The sequence below is a fragment of the Chiloscyllium plagiosum genome, unplaced genomic scaffold (genome assembly GCF_037043375.1).
Source record: "Chiloscyllium plagiosum isolate Xiang-an unplaced genomic scaffold, Cpla_swu_hap1 HiC_scaffold_15, whole genome shotgun sequence".
Lineage (NCBI taxonomy): Eukaryota > Metazoa > Chordata > Chondrichthyes > Orectolobiformes > Hemiscylliidae > Chiloscyllium > Chiloscyllium plagiosum.
The window spans coordinates 26,219,725-26,242,116 of NW_028270153.1; the positions used below are offsets into that span (position 1 = coordinate 26,219,725).

A 22,392-nucleotide genomic window follows, 5' to 3' on the forward strand; every position below is an offset into this window, starting at 1 on the left:
TGGAGTTAGTAGTTAGGAGGCTGAGATCTGTAATGCTGTATGCTGTGAACAAACTGACCAAAAAAGGAAAAGGATCTGTGCCCTGTTTTGTACTTAACCAATGGACCCGGATCCAATCAGCAGTTTTGAAGGTGCTGTGTGTGCTTTTAACTGAACTCTAATGAATGCAAAATTTTACACAAATGCCACATTTTTGAAATACATAATGTATCATCTGGAAAGCAGTAATCATTTCCAAAATCCTAATTGGTGAGTGAAATCATGTCAGAAAATCACATGTGACATCTCTTTCAAAATAATGGATGGAACTTAATTCTTCAACAATGCGTTGACTCCAGCCACTGAGGTACTGTTTGTCTATTTAATTGGGCTGTGGTTTTGCCACATCCGCATTAGAAAATTAAAAATGTATAAAGGCATGATTCCATGTCAGTGAAAGATTTTTTATTTTCAGCCTTGGGGACGAATGGAATCTTGAGATTATTAACCTCAGTTGAGGGGAACAATTTATTATGAACATCATAAAGTATAACAAATGATTTCAACATTTGATCCACAAGGTCAGTGTGTGTAAGCCAGTTTTATTTTCTAAAAAAGAAACCCTGATATAAGTGCATTAGTGTTATTTCTTCTGCACTTATCCTTCGTTTGCTTCATGATTAATATTTCCCCTGCCTGGTCCTGAGGGAAAACAAATCAGTCATTTGTATGCCATGAAGCTGAAAAGTTATCTACATTGTAGCAGATCAATTTCAGAGTGTACATAAAGAGATGAGTACAGCCCAATTTCCTACAGTTGTCTTCTTTTCTGCCTGGAGGCACTGCCAAGGAAGGAGGATGACTTTCTTCCATTCTGTTTCCGTAACCATCAATCTGACTCCTGGATGATATGTTGCTTCCCTTCTGAACAGTGATCAGGACATTTTTCTGGGATAGAGTGAACAGCCAGAAGTTACTGTCCATGTTGGTACCAATGGCTGGTATCAATGACTTAGGTAAGAAAGAAGCTAGGCTAAAACATTAGCAAGTTCACAATCAGGGCCTCAAATGTAGCAATCTCTGGATCACTCCCATTATCAAGAACAAGTGAGGAACAGGAGGAAAATGGAGCTGAATACATGGCTGGAAAAATGGCAAAGCAATGAGGGCTTTAGATTCCCGGAACAATGGGACTGACTCCGAGAAATGTGGCACCTATACAAGCTGGACACCTGAACAGGGCTGGGGCTGAGTATCTTGCACGGCTTTTTGTAATGCTATTAGGAAGGCTTTAAAGTAACTTGGCAGGAGTGTGGGAATCAAAAGAAGAATGGTCGAGGGGAAAACCAGAACTTTTGAAATACTTAGAAAATGCATGTGGCACTAGCTTAGACAACAGCAAGTAAATGGGTGGAGTCAAGAGTAAGGAAGAAATAAATGAAGTCTACTGTGTATGTATGTGAATGCATAGAGTATAGTAAATAAGATTGGAGTTACACAGGTGCAGATTGCTACGTGGTATTTTAATGTTGGGCTCAAAGAAGGACATGGCTGGGTATTAAATATTTCCCATATTCAGAAAGGAGGAATGGCAGCAGCATTGGTTAAGGAGAGCAATGCAATGCTGGAGAAAGAGGATGTCACAGGAAATCCAAGCACATAATGATTTGGCTAGAATTCCAGAATAAAAAAAGAAATAATTACATTGCTCGGTATAGTCCATAGACCATCATCTGGTGGAAAGGATGCAGAAGAACAAAATTGCAGGGAAATTTCAGAGAGATGCCAACATTATAATTATGATGTGAGACCGGGATGCTTGTAGTGAACAGTCAGTGAGGGGCAAGTATTCCTAGATTGCATGCAGAAAAGCTTCCTATGGCAGTATGCTTCCAGTCCATTAAGAAAGAATGCACTGCAACACCTGATTCTTGGAAATGAGGTGGGCTAAGTGGAGCAGGTGTCAGTGGCTGAACATTGAGGAGAGAGTGACCATTGTATCACAAGGATCAGGTTGATGATGGGGAATGACATTAACAATCTAGAATGAGAAAATGCAATTGGTAAACAGCGGACTTTGATGGGGCAAGAACAAAACCGGAGCTGGCTGGAAAAAAAAACAGTAACTGAACAATGGGCTGCCTTCAATGAGGAGATAGTTTGGGTACAGTCAAGGTAGATGCCCTTAAATGAGAAAGGTAGAACAATCAAATCCCAAACTCTCTGGATGACAAAGATAAGCTGTAGAAGACAAAGTGTGCTTATGACAATTGTCAGGTAGAAAATAAAATGGTGAAGAGAGAGGAATGCTGAAATTTGGATGGGAGGTGAAAAAGTGATGAGGAGAAGCAAAGAGGAATTTTGAGAAAAGATTGGCAGCCAACATAAAGAGGTGTCCCAAAGTCTTCTGTGATCATATAAATAGTAAAAGATGAGTAAGGCCAACTAGGGGCTGAAAGGGGTTTTATACCTGGACCCAGAAAGAATGGTTGAGGTGTGAAGTAAATACTTTTCATTTGTCTTTACCATAGGCTATGGTGTCAGGTGCATACTCAGTCACGAGAACAGTTCAAAAATTGAAAAGGGTAGATTATTGGTACTTAACGTTAACAAGGCACAGTGTCCAGATGAGATACATCCAAGGATTCTGAAGGAAGTGAAAGTGGAAATTGCAGGACATTGGCCACAACCCTTTTGTCTTTCCTGGACTTGAGGAAAGTGCCAGAAAACTGCATAATTGCAAACATTACAGTCTTGTTCAAGAACACCCAGCAATTACATACCAGTCACCTCAGTTTCAGCTTCGAGATACAACTATTTAGGAATTACACGATAATTCGATGAAGCTACACTACAGACACCCTACAAGCTAAAACAGCAGATGTAGCATGCACAAAACAGAGCAAAGTCATTCAACAACCAATGAATCAGATCAAAATTTGTTCTCACGCAACATTAAATCATGAATTCTTTTTTAAAATGACCAGGGCCAGTGGTTCCACAGATGGGGGAGCCTAGTACATCACATCAAAAGACAAAGTTGAAGCACTTGCAATCATCTTCAGCCTGAAGTGGTAAGTGGATGATTCATCTTACCCTCTACTGAAGTCTCCAACATCGCAGAGGTCAGATTTCAGCCAATTTAATCCACTTCACGTGATGTCATGGAATGCATGAAGGCACTGGAATATACTGCTAAGGCTACAGATCCTGATAATATTCCACCAATGGTACTGAAGACTTATACTACAGTACAAATTATACCCCTAGCCCACCTCTTTCTGTACAGTTACAACACTGGAATCTTCAAGACAAAGTATAAACTTTCCCAATATGTCATCAGCCTGATTAATCTGCCCCCATCAACCACCAACACTCACTCCTCCGCCACCAATGTACAAATATTAATGGCATGTAACATCTGTAGGATACACTGCAAAAGCTCACCAAGACTTCTTCAACAGCACCTTTCAAATATGCGACTTTGTCTAATTAGAAGGATGACATGGAACACCTGTACCTGCAAGATCCCCTGTAAGCCACACAACATCTTGAATTGGAACAATCTTACTATTCATTCCCTGTCACAGACAGGAATCAAGAGCAACCTTCCTAAAAGTAATATGGTTGCACCGACACCTCATGGACAGCAATGGTTCAAGAAGGCAGTTCACTATAAATCTCATAGGCAATAGGAATGGGAAACAATGTTGACCTACCAGCACCACCCTTACCCCAAGAAAGAAAAAAAAGGGAGAAAATGGTCAGTGTCGTAAATAAAGAGCAGGGAATAAATCTAATTGGGCTACTGTACCAAAGAGCCGACCAAACAATGTGCAAATAACCTAACATATCTGCAAAAAAACAAAGTCTGTAAATATAATTGCTTTGAAAACTAAGCTTCAGCCCTGTTCTGTTGGAAAGATTTTTTTGGAAGACCAGTTCTAACAATGATTATTAAACTTACAGGAGAACAAAATGTATATATCTGTCACACAGAACAGTTCAGCACAAGAACATGCCCTTTGATTCACGATATTGTGCCAAACATGACACCCAATTAAACTAACCCATTCTGCCAGCCGTTGGTCCATATCCCTCCATTCCTTGAATATTCATATGTTTATCTAAAAGCCCCTTAAATACCCCTATCATATCTGCTTTCACCATCACCCCTGGCAGTACGCTCCAGATCCCTAAGCTTATGTAAAATAAAACTTGGCCCTCACACCTCTTTTGAACTTCCCCCCTCACCTTAAATGCATGTCCCCTCGTACTAGACATTTCATATCAGAGGAAAAAGATACTGACCATCAACCCTAACTATGCATCTCATAATTTTATAGACCTTTATCAAGTCTCCCCTCAGCCTGTGCCGCTCCAAAGCAAACAACCCAAGTTTTTCTAGCCTCTCCTTAAAGCTCATACCCTCTAATCGAGACAGCAGCCTGATAAAGCTCTTCTGCACCAACTCCATAGCCTCCACATCCTTCCTATAATGTGGCGACCAGAATTGAACGCAATAATCCAAGTGTCACCATTTTGACTTTCCAAGACAATCCTTTTAATAATAATGTTAAGATGACATACGGTGTGTTAGCTTTTATTGGTAGAGAGATTGTGTTTTGGAGCCATGAGGTCATGCTGCAGCTGTACAAAATGTTTGTGTGGCTGCACTTGGAGTATTGTATACAATTCTGGTTGTTGCATGATAGGAAGATTGTTGAGGCTTTGGAAAGGGTTCAGAGGAGATGTTGCCTGGTATAGAGGGAAGGCTGAGAGACTGGAGGCTGTTTTTGCCAGAGAGAAGGTTGAAAGCTGACTTAATTGAGACATAAAAGATAATCAGAGGGTTACATAGGATGGACAGTGAGAGTCTTTTTCCTTGGATGGTGATAGCTAGCACAAGGGGACATAGCTTTAAATTGAGGGGTGATAGATATAGGACAGATATCAGAGGTAGCTTCTTTACTCAAGAGAGTAGTAAGGGCGTGGAACGCACTGCCTGCAACAATAGTACACTCGCCAACTTTAAGGGCATTTAAATGGTCATTGGATAAACATATGGATGAAACTGGAATAGTGAAGGATAAATGGGCTTCAGATTGGTTCCACAGGTCGGTGCGACATCGAGGGCCGAAGGGCCTGTACTGTGCTGTGATATTCTATGTTATAATCTATTTCATTATTAGGAAGTGCAAAAGTTACATTTTTAAATCTCCATATATATTGCCTTAATCACACTGAAAGTCACCTGCATTTTAACTTAAAAAAAATTCTACAGTTGATATAAAATGCAGAGTGGTAATTACCTTTGCATGATGCAAATCCACTCCATACATAGACAGCTTCTTAGCATTTTCCAAAAAGTTCATTTCTGCTTCTCCTGGTGTCATGCCCCTATAGTAATCAGTGATGTACAAAGAACTTATTGTCCCTGTTTAATACAATGACTGAAAACAAACATCAGAAAATTAACAGAGGCATTCAACAAGATTTCAGTCTTTAAGTGATTGCGGTTCCTTGGCACACACTGAACCGTGTGGGTGCAGGAGCTATCTCATTACTATTAGTCCTTTTAATAGTAATCATTTCCTTTAATTACTTATTACAAAATTTGTTTTCAATTATATAACTATGAGATCTAAAACTATTTGAAGCAGATCAGAATTATCAAATGTCGAACAGGCAGTGTGAACTAGAAAGGTGCCCATTGGGGTCAGCTCATTTAGCTGATCAGGCATCATTGCTGTTTTGCTATGGGCACTGAAAGGATGTTCATTGCAAGCCTGATAGCTCTGGATCAGCACCGCAATCAAACATCTCAGAAGCTGACCTGGCTAGCAGCAAGGTATGTCCGCAAGCATAAGTCCAGGTGGTAGAAGCAAAGAGCATTCCTGTGTTGCCAGTCCTGTTCCTTTTAGATCCACAAAAATGATTTTAAATAGAATATCTCTTCTTCAGATGTCTGAAAATCCGCCTGTAATTAGTCATTACTCATGATGACTGTAGGTGTTTGTCTCTTTGTTTGGAGAGACAAACAGTTACAGCTTGAAGAGAACCACTCTCTTTCATACATGGCTGAGTCTCAACACAGTTGTGTTGGAAGATTTAGCAGCTTGGAAATATTGTTATTTGCACCCTTATGCAAATCTGGGCAGAGTGTACGTAGCTCATGCTCTTTCTTTCAAATCCAGATCCTATTCATAGAGTCATAGAGATGTACAGCATGGAAACAGACCCTTCAGTCCAAACTATCCATGCTGACCAGATATCCCAACCTAATCTAGTCCCACCTGCCAGCACCTGGCCCATATCCCTCCAAACCCTTCCTATTCATATACCCATCCAAATACCTCTTAAATGTTGCAACTGTACCAGCCTCCACCACTTCCTCTGGCAGCTCACTCCATACCCGTACCACACTCTGTGTGAAAAAGTTGCCCCTTAGGTCTCTTTTATATCTTTCCCCTCTCGCCCTAAACCTATGCCCTCTAGTTCTGGACTTCCCGACCCCAGGGAAAAGACTTTGTCTATTTAACCTATCCATGCCCCTCATAATTTTTTAAACCTCTATAAAGGTCACCCCTTAGCCTACAACGCTCCAGGGAAAACAGCCCCAGCCTGTTCAGCCTCTCCCTGTAGCTCAAATCCTCCAACCCTGGCAACATCCTTGTAAATCTTTTCTGAACCATTTCAAGTTTCACAACATCTTTCTGATAGGAAGGAGACCAGAATTGCATGCAATATTCCAACAGTGGCCTAACCAATGACCTGTACAGCTGCAACATGACTTCCTGACTCCTGTACCCAATACTCTGACCAATAAAGGAAAGCATACCAAACACCTTCTTCACTATCCTATCTACCTGCAACTCCACTTTCAAGGAGCTATGAATCTGCACTCCAAGGTCTCTTTGTTCAGCAACACTCCCTAGGACCTTACCATTAAGTGTATAAGTCCTGCTAAGATTTGCTTTCCCAAAATGCAGCACCTCGCAATTATCTGAATTAAACTCCATCTGCCACTTCTCAGCCCATTGGCCCATCTGGTCAAGATCCTGTTGTAATCTGAGGTAACCCTCTTTGTTGTCCACTACACCTCCAATTTTGGTGTCATCTGCAAACTTACTGACTGTTTTGGGCCCAGGTGGAAAATCACTGAATCTACCCTACATTACGTTTATTTGCATTGGATTCAATGATGCTTAACCAATGACTGATTCTCAAGCCAGCCCTCAAGTCTTTCCTCCCACCCACCTTTCTAAAAGCTCTAAGCAGTCCTAGAAATCTCTGGCCACTCTATCAATCGGATTTGGACACTGGGTCTTTTTACACAAGTCATCACCCAATGTCTTGTATTTTATTCTCATAGCGGGTGTTCCAATAGTAGGTCTGAAATCCAGGGCCACCCTGCCTCGACCAACTCCTGAAGACATGGCAGTCCGTTATTAAGGGGTTCAGGGCAGTCACTCCCTCTCTGTGGCTGTCAGTTAATCAGAGAGTTCAGCAGAGCCACCAGGAGATAGTGTTACAGCTCGGACTGCACTTCAAGAAAGAGAATGTTGACCTCTAACAACATAATCACCTTCTAAAAGCATATAGGAGAAAGTGAGGACTGCAGATGCTGGAGATCAGAGCTGAAAATGTGATGCTGGAAAAGCGCAGCAGGTCAGGCAGCATCCAAGGAACAGGAGAATCGACGTTTCGGGCATAAGCCCTTCCTGAAGAAGGGCTAATGCCCGAAACGTTGATTCTCCTGTTCCTTGGATGCTGCCTGACCTGCTGCGCTTTTCCAGCAACACATTTTCAGTTCTAAAAGCATATAGCCAGTCAGGTAGGTCCCAGCACGTGTGGAGGTGGGGAGCAGGTGAGTAACTGTGCTGTTGTCATGGGGCAGTGACCCTTGAGGTCAGTCTGAGTCCCTGAAAAGGAGGCCTTCTCCCACACCCTCCCCCAAAGAGGAGCCCATGTGGAAACTGTAAGGGTTTACCTGGGGGTCTCCCCATCCATCAGGTAGGTCACTGCTGGTAAAACACCAATGGCACCAGAAACAGATCTTTAACTGGCCGCATGTGGCACAATTGACCTCTGGGTGAATGATCCAACCTCCACTTTCCCTGCCACTGCTAAAATGGCATGGCAGTGGGAATGTGACAAGCCAGGATGCAGGGAGGATGTTTTCTCTGGCTAGACAGTCCAGGATCAGGTGACATAATCTCAAGCTATTCAGTGGACCATTTAGGACTGAGATGAGGAAAGGTGTCTTCACTCAAATGGTAGTGAACCTTTGGAATTCTCTAATACAGAAGGCTATGAAGTACAAGTCACTGAATATATCCAAGAAAGAGATAAGTGCAGATCTAGGACTTTAAAGGCATCAATGGGTATGGGAAGAAAGCAGGAATATCACAATGAAATAGAGGATCTGCTGGTGAATGACAGAGCACGCTCAAAAGGCCAAATGACCTACTTATGCTCCTACTTTGTGTTTATACTCCATCTCACATTTCGCAGCCATTTTCCTGGTCTTCTCAGAACTGGTAAAATTCAGCTCAAACGTGTTCAAAATCTAAGCTTTGATGTGATCAAAAGAACAGGAAAAGGACTTATTCATAACAAACAATACACTAATACTGATTTCCCAACTATCAATCAACTGAAAACAATGTGGCCTGAAGCTTAGAAAGGGGCTTCCCGTATCGCACCTCAATAAATAAAGGCAACTATTTAAAATGAGTGAAAGCAAAGTACTGAGGATGTTGGAGATCTGAAATGAAAAGAGAATGCTGGAGAAACTCAACAAGTTTGGCAGCATCTGTGGAAACAGAAACAGAGTTAACAGTCCAATATGACTTTCCTTTGGAACTCTCTTTCTTTCTCCACAACTGCTGCCAGGCCAGCTGAATTTCTCCAGCACTTTCAGTCTCTATGTAAACTGGGAATACATTAGATGGAATAAATATTAGACAAATCACAAACACCCAAGTTATTTCTAAACAGCTTAGGCAGCATTTGAAATAAGTAGAGTGTATCTTACCTGTAGGACTTGTGTAATTCTACCACCCTTTCCTCAAGCTCTTTTGTCTGGTTTGGAGCAAAGCGAATCTCACTGACGTAATCAGGTCCATTCTCCTCAGGATCATAGTCTCCCAGTTCGGCCTGTACAGTGTATGACCCTAATAGAGCATGTGTCACAAAAGAGCAAGGCAGACGTCCAGAGATAATATCGTCTCTCAGCTGCAGACATAGGTAATACCTGAAGTACAACAGAACCAATAAAGCAATCATTTGTGAGACAACTGTAAATCAGATACTTGAGTGGCTCAATGGTTAGCACTGATGCCTCACAGCACCGGGGACCCGGGTTCGATCCCAGCATCAGGCGACTTGTCTTTGTGGAGTTTGTACATTTTCCCAGTGTCTGTGAGTGTTTCGTCCGGGTGCTCCTGTTTCCTCCCACAATCCAAAGATGTGCAGGTTAGCAAATTGGCCATGCCAAATTGCCCATCGTGTTCAGGGATGTGTAGGTTAGGTGCATTAGTCAGGGGTAAACTTAGGGTAGGGGAAATGTGTCTGCGTGGGTTACTCTTTGGAGGGTTGCTGTGGACTTGTTGGGCCGAAGAGTCTGTTTCCACACTGTAGGGATTCTATTCTATGGTTGCAACAAGTCTGTTCTAGCACTCTGAATTTCTGTATTCTGGATTTCATTAAAGGTTCCCTTAAACAATTAAACTGCATGACTCCGACATTGCCCATCATTCTGCCACTTGTTTTCAAATCCAGCCCATATTAAAACTATTAACCTTTCATCCTATTTCCTGGTAATAAGGGGCGAGTCAGTACAGGTATCAGATGTAAATCTGATACTATTAGATTTTTTAGGTCGATAAATGCTGTGGGATGTGAGAAAGGATTGGGGGAGGCTGGGGTGAGGGAACATTGAACAGTACAGCACAGAAACAGGCCCTGCGGTCCACAAACATAGTGAAGAGCCATGGCAGTTCTGAGCTCCAGGCTGAGACAGGATGTTGCAGCAGGATGAAGACGCCTTCATTCTTGACACTGACCCAGGACTGTTTAATTCTAAAACTACATTCTGTAATTAAAAATGCTCTATTTCCCAGCACGAGCATCTCTTCCATTTCTGAGCACAAAAATGGTTCAATGTCTTGATGGGTTTATAAAATATAAATCACGTAGAGTTGTATTACCATTTTATTTTGCTATAAGATGGTTGATGAAAGTTATACAGTACATAACTTTTCTAACTTTGTAGACAGGAGAACTTCTTCATAAATAAATTACCCATTCAGGCAGAAAATCAGTGTTCAATACAAACTTTCCTATTTATACCCATTAATGCATTTAATTCTTTTGCAAATCTTTATTACAATTTTGTCAAATCAGAAAGTTCAATGGTGGAGGGGGGAAATCCCAATCACTCAAGTGGTTAAACATGTGACTGAAAAGCAAAAGGTTAAGAGTTTATATATCAGTGATACATTACAGCAACTGACACTTAGTTTGGTCTCATGGATTTTTAAACTTCTCAACTTCATTAGCAGATACAGAAACACACAAAAGTGAGAGGCCCTCCCTCTGGAAAGATGGAGATGTTAGGTGAATGGTCACTGTTCAGCTATGATATTTCAATTGCACCCCCAACACCTTATCACACAGCAAAGTCCACTTGTGCCTTGTGCTCTTGGCTTCAAAAGTGTGTTTGTTAAGAACTCACACCTGAAGAATGGTGTCAGGTCTTTACATTTCTCCAATTATGCCTGATTTGAAATTGCAGCATTATCAGAGTGACCCTCAATGAACTGTAAGCATTTGTAAAAGGTTTTCTAACAAACGAACTGCATTGAATGTATAGAACGAAAGCTGCCATCATTAAAAAGGTTATCAAGGTTATCCCTCCTCAGTGTGTCAAGTTTTCCGCAGAGTCATGGAATCCCTACAGCGTGGAAACAGGCCTTTTGGCACAAGTGCACACTGACCCTCCAAAGAGTAATCCACCCAGATCCATTCCCCTACCTTATTATCCTGTATTTACCCCTGACCAATGCAACTAACATGCACATCCCTGAACACCATGGACAATTTAGCACACCTGTGGATAGTGGGAGGAAACCAGAGCACTGGGGGGAAACCCACAGAGACAGTCACCAGAAGCGAGAATCGAACCTGGGTCCCTGATGCTGAGAAGCGGCTGCTAACCACTGAGCCACTGTGCTGCTTTTTCAGCTTTGCTATTTGCTTATCTAGTTGTAGTCCAAACCCACTGCTGTAGAGAAAAAAAGTTTATTTTTTTCTCAACTTATATGGTAAGTCGCAAAGAAAATTCATTTTAACAAAATCAGGTCATGGTAAAACTGATTACACATCAATCATGTCAATGTCAATGCCATGAAGTCGGCATGCCTCTGCACTTGACTAATGACTTCAAGGTACATTCGCTCTTTCAAGGTACAATGGTCTGAATGAAAGGAAATGCTTTCTAATTGTAATACTTGCCTTGGAGTTAGCTTTTCACATACCAAAAACAATGTTTGTTTTAAATGGTAGCAGGTATTATGTACTGGAGCAAAACATGCATCCTTAAAAATGAAAAATGTATGTCTAATGATATATAGCATGTTTATACAAATATATTCAGGACTGGCCAAATATGTGTTCATGAACTAAAAGTCACCAAACCCACCTTGTGATATCTTCAGAAAGCTGGGTCGGATCTGGGGGATAGAACTTTACCGTGAATGCAAAATGCCAAGGGCCACCTATCGATAAAGAAAGATGAACGTCAGAAGGGAAGCATCCAGAAGAATTGAAAAGCAAGCTTTTGTTCATAGCCTCGACTGTGACTACGTTGTGAAAAGAAATCCAGATGCTGCTTTTCTGTCTTTTGAACGGATCACTGGATGTAAAGCCAGTGAAAAACTGGTGCACTTTCATACTTTAAAATTACATTCACTTGATTAAAAAAAAGTACATTCTTTATGAAAGCTTCAGTAATAAACAAATGTGATATTTCATTGCGTGCTATCCCAATGTTGTAAGCAGCTAAGACCCAGCAAAGCAAGAAGGTAGGTTTTCCTGGACATAATATGAGATGGTGGTTAAAATTGATTCCTGGTTTTTTGGCCCTATCAAATGTAAGGCAGGAGAGGGGGATTGTCAACAGATTTACAGTACTTTCCACTTCAACATACCTGGATCAGCAGCTGTGGAAAGCATTTGCTCCAAAACTGTAGATCCCTGCACATTTTCCAAGTGTATAATTTTAGTTAGCAATGTAGGAGAGCCTGGTTAGTTTATGTTATGAAGATAATCATCCACAATGGAGTGTAATGTTCTTTCAGAGCAAACTCTATCATGGAAACATTATAATCTGCAAAAGGGTAATGAGTTTCATTCTAGTGTTTTATTGTAAACTACTTATGTTTGAACAACTGCCATTTTATTCTGTCATTTCTCCTCCACCTACATTTAACAAAATAAGACAATAAAATAACAATAGAAAGCAACAATTTTATTCTGCAGAGAATTAATTTACGGTTAAATTCAATTAATTTATAGTCAATTATTGTAGGGCACTTTAAAATTGGATTTCATAACTTAAATTGGAAAACTGAACTACATAGTAATGGGAGACAAAAATATTCAATGGATCACTGAGACAAATTATAAGATTTAAAAGTACAAGACAGAAGAATTTTAAACATAGAAGTTGGTTGAAAGAGCAAATTTAATTATAAAGATTACAAATAAACCTAGTCTGTGTGCAAAGCTTTTAAAGTCACAGCATTTTAACATGCAAGTCCAGCACAAAATTTTTATTTCCTCGATAATTGTAAAGACAAACGTTGAATATGCTGTGTTCAGTCTTCTAAAAATTGTCTCCTTCCATTTTCTTTTCCATATAGCTATGTAAATTCAGGTTTGGGCTGTGGATTAAATTTTTGCAACAGTCTAATGAGCTCTAGAATCCTACACAATATATATTATGGCAATTCTGTCCCATTATACCAGAAAAGTATTCTCAGAACTGCCACTGAATCTTGAAAATGATTTCTTTTTCAATAACGGCGGAGATAGATTGCTTCAGAAACAGTCTCAGAAATGGCATGGCCTGCAGCGTAAGCTCTAAATCAATTCTACTTCAGTTCTCCTTGAAGGATTGTACACACTCTACACAAAATGCAACAGTCTGCTGGGAAAAGAAGGGTATAGACATTGCAAACTGTTTTATTATCAGGTCTGCCTATCCTCTTTAAAACAAAAGACAAAATAAATATGGCAGACAATCTCTTCTTCGAAAAACTGTTCACATTGTCCAAATAGGAAGTACTTGTCAAGATATACAAATTTTGTAATAACAAAATTAATTCAAAAGTACCATTAAGTAATTTTGTTTAACTAAATTGCATTCAAACAATTTAAATCTTGCCCATTGAAAGAAAAGTAGAGTATTTTGCTTTGCATGCAGAAATAAATAATCCAATAATGATGGTTATGAAAATGCAACATCTGATGTAAGCAAGTGACAAGAAATTGACAATGAAGTTTACACATACATTAAAATTAGAATAGAATATCAGGTATAACATTTAAAAAAACAAACATGTAAAGGATGATAAGTCTTTTGAAAAATATAACTTTAAACAAAAGTGACAGAGACAGAGACATAGTAATAAAAAAAGGTCTTTGCTTCACATCAGATCGATCACGCATCAAATTCAGTTCTGTACATATACTCATGTGCCTACAGAACATTAAATATCGAATTTAATCGCTCAGTCCAGCTTGAGTAAATAGATATTGGAAACACTCATTTCCAACAAGTCAGCTCAAAATACTCACTTCTGATTTGTTTCTTAATGTCTTTTGAAGGATCCAGCCAGTTCTGAAAAGATAAAATCTTTATCAAAAAAGCAGTACTTACATTTCCATGCATCCCAACTTTCAAACCCCGAAGAGACAACTTTACCTACGATCCACATTCAATTACATCTGTTAGTAACACCCAAAGTTGCCACAGTTCCATTGGGAGAGTTTATAAGGAAGTCTAAAAATATTACCCTTACATTTAATTGTAGTTATCACTGAAATGAGTCTACTTTTGCATGGTCAAAATGGTTCTAGTTCAAATTTAATATGGAGGCAGTTCTAAGGCTTTAAAGGTTACCACATCAGAACTATCATGAAATAGGAATAACTGAACTCAAATTATTTTCACTGAATGCAATCAAGAGTGCACAGGCATGTCTGACACTGTAATAAAAAAGTTTGATAAGTTCACACAGTGAAATTTTGAGACATGATTTAAAAATAAATAAACTGTGGCATTATAAAATACATTTTAATGGAATTGGAAGCACAAGCTTTCAAAATACAAAACAGCATAAGTGCTTAAATTTGCAGTTTTCTGAATTTAAAGCTTCCACTATGGCACTGCTTATCTAACGTTTATACTTGTACTTCATGAAAATAGCAATGCAACCTTTAGCTGTATAGATACCAGATGTATGTATGAAATAATATTCCAAAATCTTTATGATTGCGTGCTTCATACAATCACAAATAGAAAATCCATGAATTTGTTAGCATTATTTTTAAGTAGATCTCCTCTCAGTCCTGATTTTTCCAAAACGGTCTCATGGGCAGTTATATATAAATCTGATCAAAAGCAAGATGCTGTTGCGATTGTCATGAAGCGAAACATTTTTCTTTATTCTGGTATAAATGGTAAAGTGCACAAAATATTACTGTCCCCATGTACTGTGCATTACAATCTATGTGTGCTTGTGCTAGCAATTCTCCAAATAATGTCAGTTATGTCACTGATTATCTGTACTTCTCGTAAAGCACACATATTTCTTTATACAAAGGGGAAATTAAACTGCAGAACAAAATCATTTTCTATCTCAAAGGCTACACCTACAGAAGCCCGAAGGTAGGGAAAAAATATTTACTTCGTGTTATGGATATCTTGATTTTGCCTATAAACAAAGAAATCATGGAGAGAACACTACCCCACGTTCAAACTTGGACGCAAGTGGAAATTAAATTTCAGTTCAATGCGAATGAAATTACACATAGCATGTCCCTTTCAGGAGGACTGTAATGTGTAGGGAATGGGATAACTGGGCGGGACAGTGGATCAGGGTTTGAAGGATATGGGCCGGGTGCTGGCACGTGGGACTAGATTGGGTTGGGATATCTAGTCGGCATGGACGGGTTGGATCGAAGGGTCTGTTTCCAAGCCGTACATCTCTATGACACTGCTGCTTCACAGTGCCAGGGACCCAGGCTCGATTCCCCCCTCAGGCAACTGCCTGTGTGGAGTTTGCACATTCTCCATGGCTGCATGGGTTTCCTCTGGGTGCTCTGGTATGCTCCCACAATCCAAAGATGTGCAGGCCAGGTGAACAGGCTACACTAAATTGCCCATAGTGTTAGGTGCATTAGTCAGGGGTAAATATAGGAATGGACCTGGGTGAGTTACTCTTCGGAGGGTCAGTGTAGACTTGTTGGGCCAAATGGTCTGTTTCCACATTGTCGGGAATTTAATCTAACTTGCCGATCTACTTCCTCCATAATCTACTGCTTTTAAAGTCACCATAAACATTTATGTTAATATAGCAATTAGAAGAACATAACTAGACACCCAGTTTTTCCTTTTCCAAATTTATTACTAAATAATTTATAAATCTACTACTTAGTCTTTTAACCATTACATCACTCAGACGTCCCCAGTAGCTAATCATCAACTCTCTGGTGGCAGCTGTCAATACAACAGGCCACCAGAGAATGGGATAACTGGGCGGCACAGTGGATCAGGGTTTGGAGGGATATGGGCCGGGTGCTGGCACGTGGGACTAGATTGGGTTGGGATATCTGGTCAGCATGGTTGGTTTGCACCGAAGGGAGGTTCACTTTATTTTTGTATCAGGTGGTACTTTTATGATTTTAAATTCAGACTAGCAAGTCGATTGTGTATGCTGAAATGAGAGGATAAGAGGTGCTAGATTCCAATACTCAAATGAGATTTTTGCATGAAGTTTTATCAGTGCTAATTAGTTCTTGTTAATGCTGCATTTTCAAAACCATTTCAACAATTTATTGGGGTTATAGGTCATCTTTCCAGATTTTCAGTAGTAAACTACTGGAATCATATTTCATGAAGAAGCACCAACCACTCAAATGTATTTCACCACCCAATTTACGTTCAGCATCTCAAACTCTTTGCAGCTTGTCTGACATTGAATACAATTTTGACTGACCATGCAGCTCACATTTTTAAGACTTGCATAAACATAACCTATGTTTATAAGGCCCATCTTACATAGTGCTCCTTAAGCCTGTAGATGTAGTGACTGCTATGGCACCAAGTCTTTAAAAATGGTATTTCAAAATTTCAAGAGCTGATTTGCTTTTAACTCAAGCTGTCTTGTAAATAGAGGGGGATTCAAAATGGCTTGTACACTTTTAGTAAGGCGAATCACACTTTGAGGTTTTCCCACTGTCCATTATGTTTTGGGATCACAGCAAGTTCTAACAGGCAATTCTTTTATAAAAAATGATATTGCAGTTATACTGTATAATTCTGACAAAAACATAACTCAAATTCTATTCACAATATTAGTTCCAAACTTGCACAAAACAGAATTTTCCTCTTGAATTCTGCTAACTTCACACCAGTACAAAAGAAGATGGAAAACTGAATGTACAACATGTTACCTAGGGATCCCAGCTCATTTGTACAATGGTTCTAGATTAGGGGAGCAGTGACTTGGTCTGAAAGTGACTGTCCATATTCTAACTAAGCAGTGATGACAGATTGATTTTCCACACCATTTTTATTTTATCACCTAAATGTTGAGATACTTACAAACAACTAATGTCCAAACTACATAGCCAAACAGGGATCTCAGTCTCAGCATTTTCAATGCATAGATTCACATAATTTTATTCGCGGGCAGAATCTAGTGAAGGTCCCAGAGCAGGAAACAAGGCAAGTGGGGCAATTGATTATGAAGGCAAAACATCAGCTCTCCAATGATTTTTTCCTAAAGGAGTTGAGGAGCAAGTAGATAGCGGATTAAAAGGTAGATAATAATTTCCGATCTTAGGTAATGGGACTCATTTTTAGTTTATTAGCATGTCATGCATACTCATTAAAACGCATGGTGACCAGATTAAATTGTACATTTGTGATTAAGTCAGCAGTAAAGTAGAAACAGAAACATTCAGATTCACAATTGGTTAATGGTAATGTACAGCAGGTAAGGTAGATTTTATGCTGGATTTGAACTGAATAGAAGCTGTTTTTTCTGTATGAATAACTTTGTTGTATGTGGCGAGAACAGACTGAGTTGCTGTATTGAGCTCAGGGTGAACAACGGCCGTCCAAGTACGTTTAGATGGCAGATATCCGGGGATATCGGATCAATGTTGCCCGGGAGAAGTTGGGTCTTAACTGCCCAAAGAGATGCCATAAGGATTGAAGGCAGAGGTAAATAATAGAGGGAAGGTCAATCTAAACACAAAAGATAGTCCAAGCGAGATAAAGTGCAAATCCAGTGGTGAGGTTGGCAAAGCCATGTTTAATAGAGAGCAAATCACAGCTGATAGAGGGGGTCAAAAAGGACTGTTGTCAGGTTCATGGTGCCAGGGGGAGCAGCTCAATGACAGTTAACCAAGGACCAGGGTGGCATTTGGATTACTAAAAGCGGGTTGAGGGTGATGGTGGGAGGGTCAAAAGCGATGAATGAAGATCAAACTGAAGGAGGGGCATGATGATGACTTTCAGCTCCAGAGTTCCACTCCAGAATCAGGCGTCCAGAGATACAGCTGGAACAGGTTGCCAGAGACCGCCATGGAGGAGGAAGTTCTTCACGGTCAGGTAGCAAGATGTATACTAGAATTCATTAGACTCTAAACCTGATATTAGAAAAAGTAGTGGATTCAAACTTTGGAATTAGAACCTTTGGAGGGAACATAGTATGACAGAAGTATTACACACGTATGGATGTCCAAGACTGACCACTTCAGTTCCATTTACATGTATCCTAGTGAGCCTTCTCCAGTGAAGGTGATATCTGGCTGCCACCAGTTCTTTAGTTGGTGGATAAGACAACCCCACCCCACTGCAAATCTGAAATTGTGTTCAGAGTGTGCACGCTGTAATCCTCTAAGGCAGATTGGGAGTTCTGAAAAGGGTCTAAGTAGTAGAACTACACTTAGCATTACGTGGAACAACATAATTTACCTTCTGGCTTTCAGAGTCACAGAATGTCAGCCCATAGTAGTCCTTCTCCAGCAGATTGAGATGCTCGCAGACCAGATCAAAAAGCACTTGTCCCTTGGCCCGTTTCTATAAAAGAAGAACAGTAAGACAAAACATGGAACGGCTGTTTTATAAAATGTATGTTTACCAAGTTAAGCACTTAAAATCCAATCTCAGGGCTCAAGCACCTTACAACTGCTTCCCAGCCCCTCAGTGGATGCATAACAAGAACAACTTGTGTACAAATCTTCTGCAAAACCAATGCTGCAACATTTTTAATCTTGGAACTAGATTTCAACAGTCAAAATTATGGTTCTTAAAAGCTCTGTGAAGTGGAAATAAAATGAGTGGATGTAAATTGCAAACCCCTTGTAGTCCTGCTTCTTAAGATATGCGATAAATTCAATTGTACTCTGAGCGAGGAGTTTTGCTGCTCTTTTAAAGAGATGCAAATCAAAAGAAGGATCCCTTACTGACAATTTGACTATCATCACAAATCAATGACTACAGAAGCATTAAGGGTCTAAATATTCAGCTGGTTTGAGTTAAGAATTTTACAACCATCACAAATCAGAGCACATTTCTAATTGCAAGGGTTATATGGCCCTTGCAGTAGCCTTCATGTCAATTTAATGATATTTACACTGCATCATTCCACAGAGATTTGCCTTCACAGTATTTCTTCATTAGGAGTGGCGTGCAAACGTTACAACACCTGGACACTGGTTATCAATCATTGTCTGAAAATTAAAGATGCAACCCCGGATTTGCAAAGAAGATTCTACCACTTCTTTCAGGGTTAACTCAGCTGAAGCTTTCGCTCGGAGCGGGTGTTGATCTCATTACACACATACTATGCTTCATTGTCCATTCTTTCCCTTTCATTCAAAAGGGATTTTGGAAACCTTCTGGAGGTGGGGAGCCAAGGAGGCAGGTCCAGAATTTCCCAATGTCGGCCAAACAGGTCAGTTGCTCACATCTTTCTGCCACAGGGGGGGCTGTTATTGTATTTTATGGCTCCATTAAAGCTAAAGATCAAAGGCTGCCTGAAATTTTCCAGTCTGTCAGCAGGCCCCCACGCTGACAATACCACGGGCCAGATAGATCCCTGGAGGTGATGCCCTGAAGATGGGGGAACCAGTGCTCCGCTATCAATAAGACATCTCACCTCTACCTACCTATCAGCCAACGCTTCTCCCCTTCCAACCAAGGTCCACCTCAGTTACATGGCCAGTGCTGTGACCACAGGCTATACTGTAGAAGGGCTCGCTTTTGTTATGTGATTTTCCACCCACATCCAGGAGTTTGGGTTTGAGAGAGGCTGGTTAAGGAGAAGGGAAGGTCCAGAATTGTCTTCAGTCTTGGACTTCTTTATAATGCCATGTATTAAGATTAAATACTACAGTGTACAGTATTCAGAAACCAGACTCGAGTTTTATGGTGACATTATTGAAAGACATTATTCTATGATGAGCTCTGCCATCTACTATCAATCAATTTACTCCGCATGCTTCTTCATACATATTCTAACGTTCACATTGCAAAGTGGTGGCAGGGAGGTACTGTCCCTGGACTAATAACCTAGAACTGGACTGCCACTGTTCTGGGAACTTGGGTTCAAATCCTGCCATGGCAGATGGTGAAATATGAATTCTGGAATACAAGCTGGTCTGATGGCAATCATGTTGATTGTCATAAAAACCCATCTGCTTCATTAAAATCCTTTACGTAAGGAAATCTGCTGGTTACATGTGACTCTGGATCCACAGCAACACTCACTCTTAGGTGTCCATGGGGCAATTTGGGATGAGCAATAAATACGAGCCTAACTGATGGTGCCCACATTCCATCAACAAATTAAAAGATAAGACCTTTCTCTAGCGCTCTATGTGTTTTGTTTTCTTCTTCCTCTATCCTCACTTGTGCTATTTAAGCCCAGTGAAGAGCAGTTCCATTACATCACTGTACCCTCTACAATGGTGGCTTGGCAAGTGTGGGTGCGGGGGCTCTTTCTTAATAGTTTGCATAAAGTACAGAGCGAGCCCCTTCACCTCAAAGCAACCTCTCTGTCCCTCAACTCTACCAATAGGATCCAGTTCCATTGGTGCTGGATTATTCATCTGCCATCTTCGATTAGACAGCAATCATGCTCTTAAGCTATTAAATCAGCCATTCACTTGAATGTGTCAGGTGACCATTTCTGACACAGTGTGACCCAGGCTCCAGGTTTGAGCCCGGTATCAACGGGATGTCCCCAAAGCAACAACTTAACCTGATGCCCTTGATTCGTCTTCAAAAGGGATATTTAAAGGCTCATTCCACTTAGCAGATATTTCTACTTCAATTCTCCCACTCACTTGGCATTACATTTCTTAATCACCATCATAGGCTTTGATGGCTGCTCTTTCAGATTTAACATTTAGATTTCTTTGGTGAATTGCTGAAACGTAAAATTACAGAGCATTAAAATAAATTTCAAAAGCCTTTGTAACCCAATTACACACAGGTTTTTATGAACATGACAGCTCCGTTTTCCCGGAGGTATCAAAAGGTTAAAGGCAAATATCTTGAAATTGCTAAATTAACAAACGCTGTAGTGAACCAACCTCCTCCATTTCGTTTCTTCACTGATGAATGAAATTAGTTAACTGGGTCATAATCATCCTCACTGGATTGATTTGTTTGTGCAAAATTGAGTCGAAGGGCACATTTCTACAGAGGTGGGGGATGCCTCACCATCTCCACCTAGATGAAAGGTTAGCAGTGAGCAACAGGTGGAGGGCAATGGGTTGCCCAGCAACCATAAGGTGCTGAGGGTAGGCTAAATTAGCTAATCTGATTGCCAGAGGCCCATAGTGGGTACTCTCCGGAGGGGCATTGGTGACCTAGACCCAGCTAAGTCATAGGAGTTTTGCATAGAGAGGGTTTTCTCGCCTTTGGGGTGATGGGAGTGGATATTTGACTATGGGGTGGGTTTTTACATATAGGTGGGTAGGAATGAAGGCAAGTTACTAGCTTCTGAGGTTGCAAGGTGTTTCCAAATGGGCAAAAAGGCATCCTACAAAAGATAGTAGCCCTCATCCTACCAACAACTTTTAAAACATTTTACAAGAACCAGCTGACAACTCTCATGTTCCTGCCTATCTCAACCATATTATGGTATGGACTGGTTAAAACTGACCCTTAATTATTTACTTACATGTGGTGGGCTGGCTGCTAAATCCATAATTTAGAACCAACCCGAACTCAGTCCATTTCAGCTGCCACACCTACACAGCCACTGCTGTGACCACAGGCTGTCCTGTAGAAGGCCTCTCTTTACATCTGTAGTTTTAAGCTCACAGCCATGAGATTGGGTTCAAGACAGACTGTTGAAGAAGGCAAAGCCAAGAACTCTCTTCAGGCTTGGGCTTCTTTATAATATTATTCATTACATAAGACAGCTAAATAATACCAGGGTCTAATCTTACTCAAACAAAAACTGAAAGTGCTGGAGAAATTCAGCAGGTCAGGCAGCATCTGTGGAGAGACAGCAGAGTTAATGTTTTGGATCCAGTTATCCTTCTTCAGAACAGATGATAGCTAGGAAAAGGTGGTCGATACGTTGAAAACAGGGTGAGTGTGGGGGAAACAAGGAGTGAGAGGGTAGGCAGCAATGGAGCCCAGAGAGTGTGAGACAGAGAGAGTCAGAGACAGAGACAGAGACAATCACAGTTAGGAAGACAAATAGATAGATAACAGTATCCACTGATGAAAGAAAAGCTGATAATGGGGTGTGCATTGCTCCTCAGACACTGTTCTCAACACATCTTGCAATCCACACTCAGTGCCATGCACTGCCATATGTACACTTTCAAGCTGTCTCTTCATCAGCATCGGCTCATGCTCTCTCAGAGCAGCCCTGCCCTGCAGTTTCACTTTATTCCCAACTTGTCCGAAGTTCTAACAAGAAACTTTCTCTGTTCCTTCCACGCATTATGGAATGCAAGCTTCAACAACCCAGAAGTATTCATGTCCCCGTGGAACCTCCCTCTCCTTCCCTCTGGTCTCCATCCCTTCTCCTATCTCCATTTCTTGTCAGGTATTAACTGTCCCTTCTGACCTTTCATTCTCTAACT

The 22,392-nt window shown here is 40.6% G+C and overlaps 1 protein-coding gene across 7 annotated transcripts in view; it reads right to left on the reverse strand.

Annotated features, from left to right (window-relative positions):
* LOC122560188 (uncharacterized) overlaps positions 1-22,392 on the reverse strand; it is a 345,202-nt gene that overhangs the window by 65,788 nt on the left and 257,022 nt on the right. For all 7 annotated transcript variants that reach the window (XM_087994826.1, XM_043710580.2, XM_087994829.1 and 4 more), the window contains exons 4-8: positions 18,257-18,361; positions 13,846-13,888; positions 11,687-11,762; positions 9,020-9,238; positions 5,292-5,379 (exon numbers count right to left, since the gene is read on the reverse strand). In XM_087994826.1, coding sequence (XP_087850952.1) covers positions 5,292-5,379; positions 9,020-9,238; positions 11,687-11,762; positions 13,846-13,888; positions 18,257-18,361 — 531 coding nt within the window. The remainder of the gene's footprint in view (positions 1-5,291; positions 5,380-9,019; positions 9,239-11,686; positions 11,763-13,845; positions 13,889-18,256; positions 18,362-22,392) is intronic.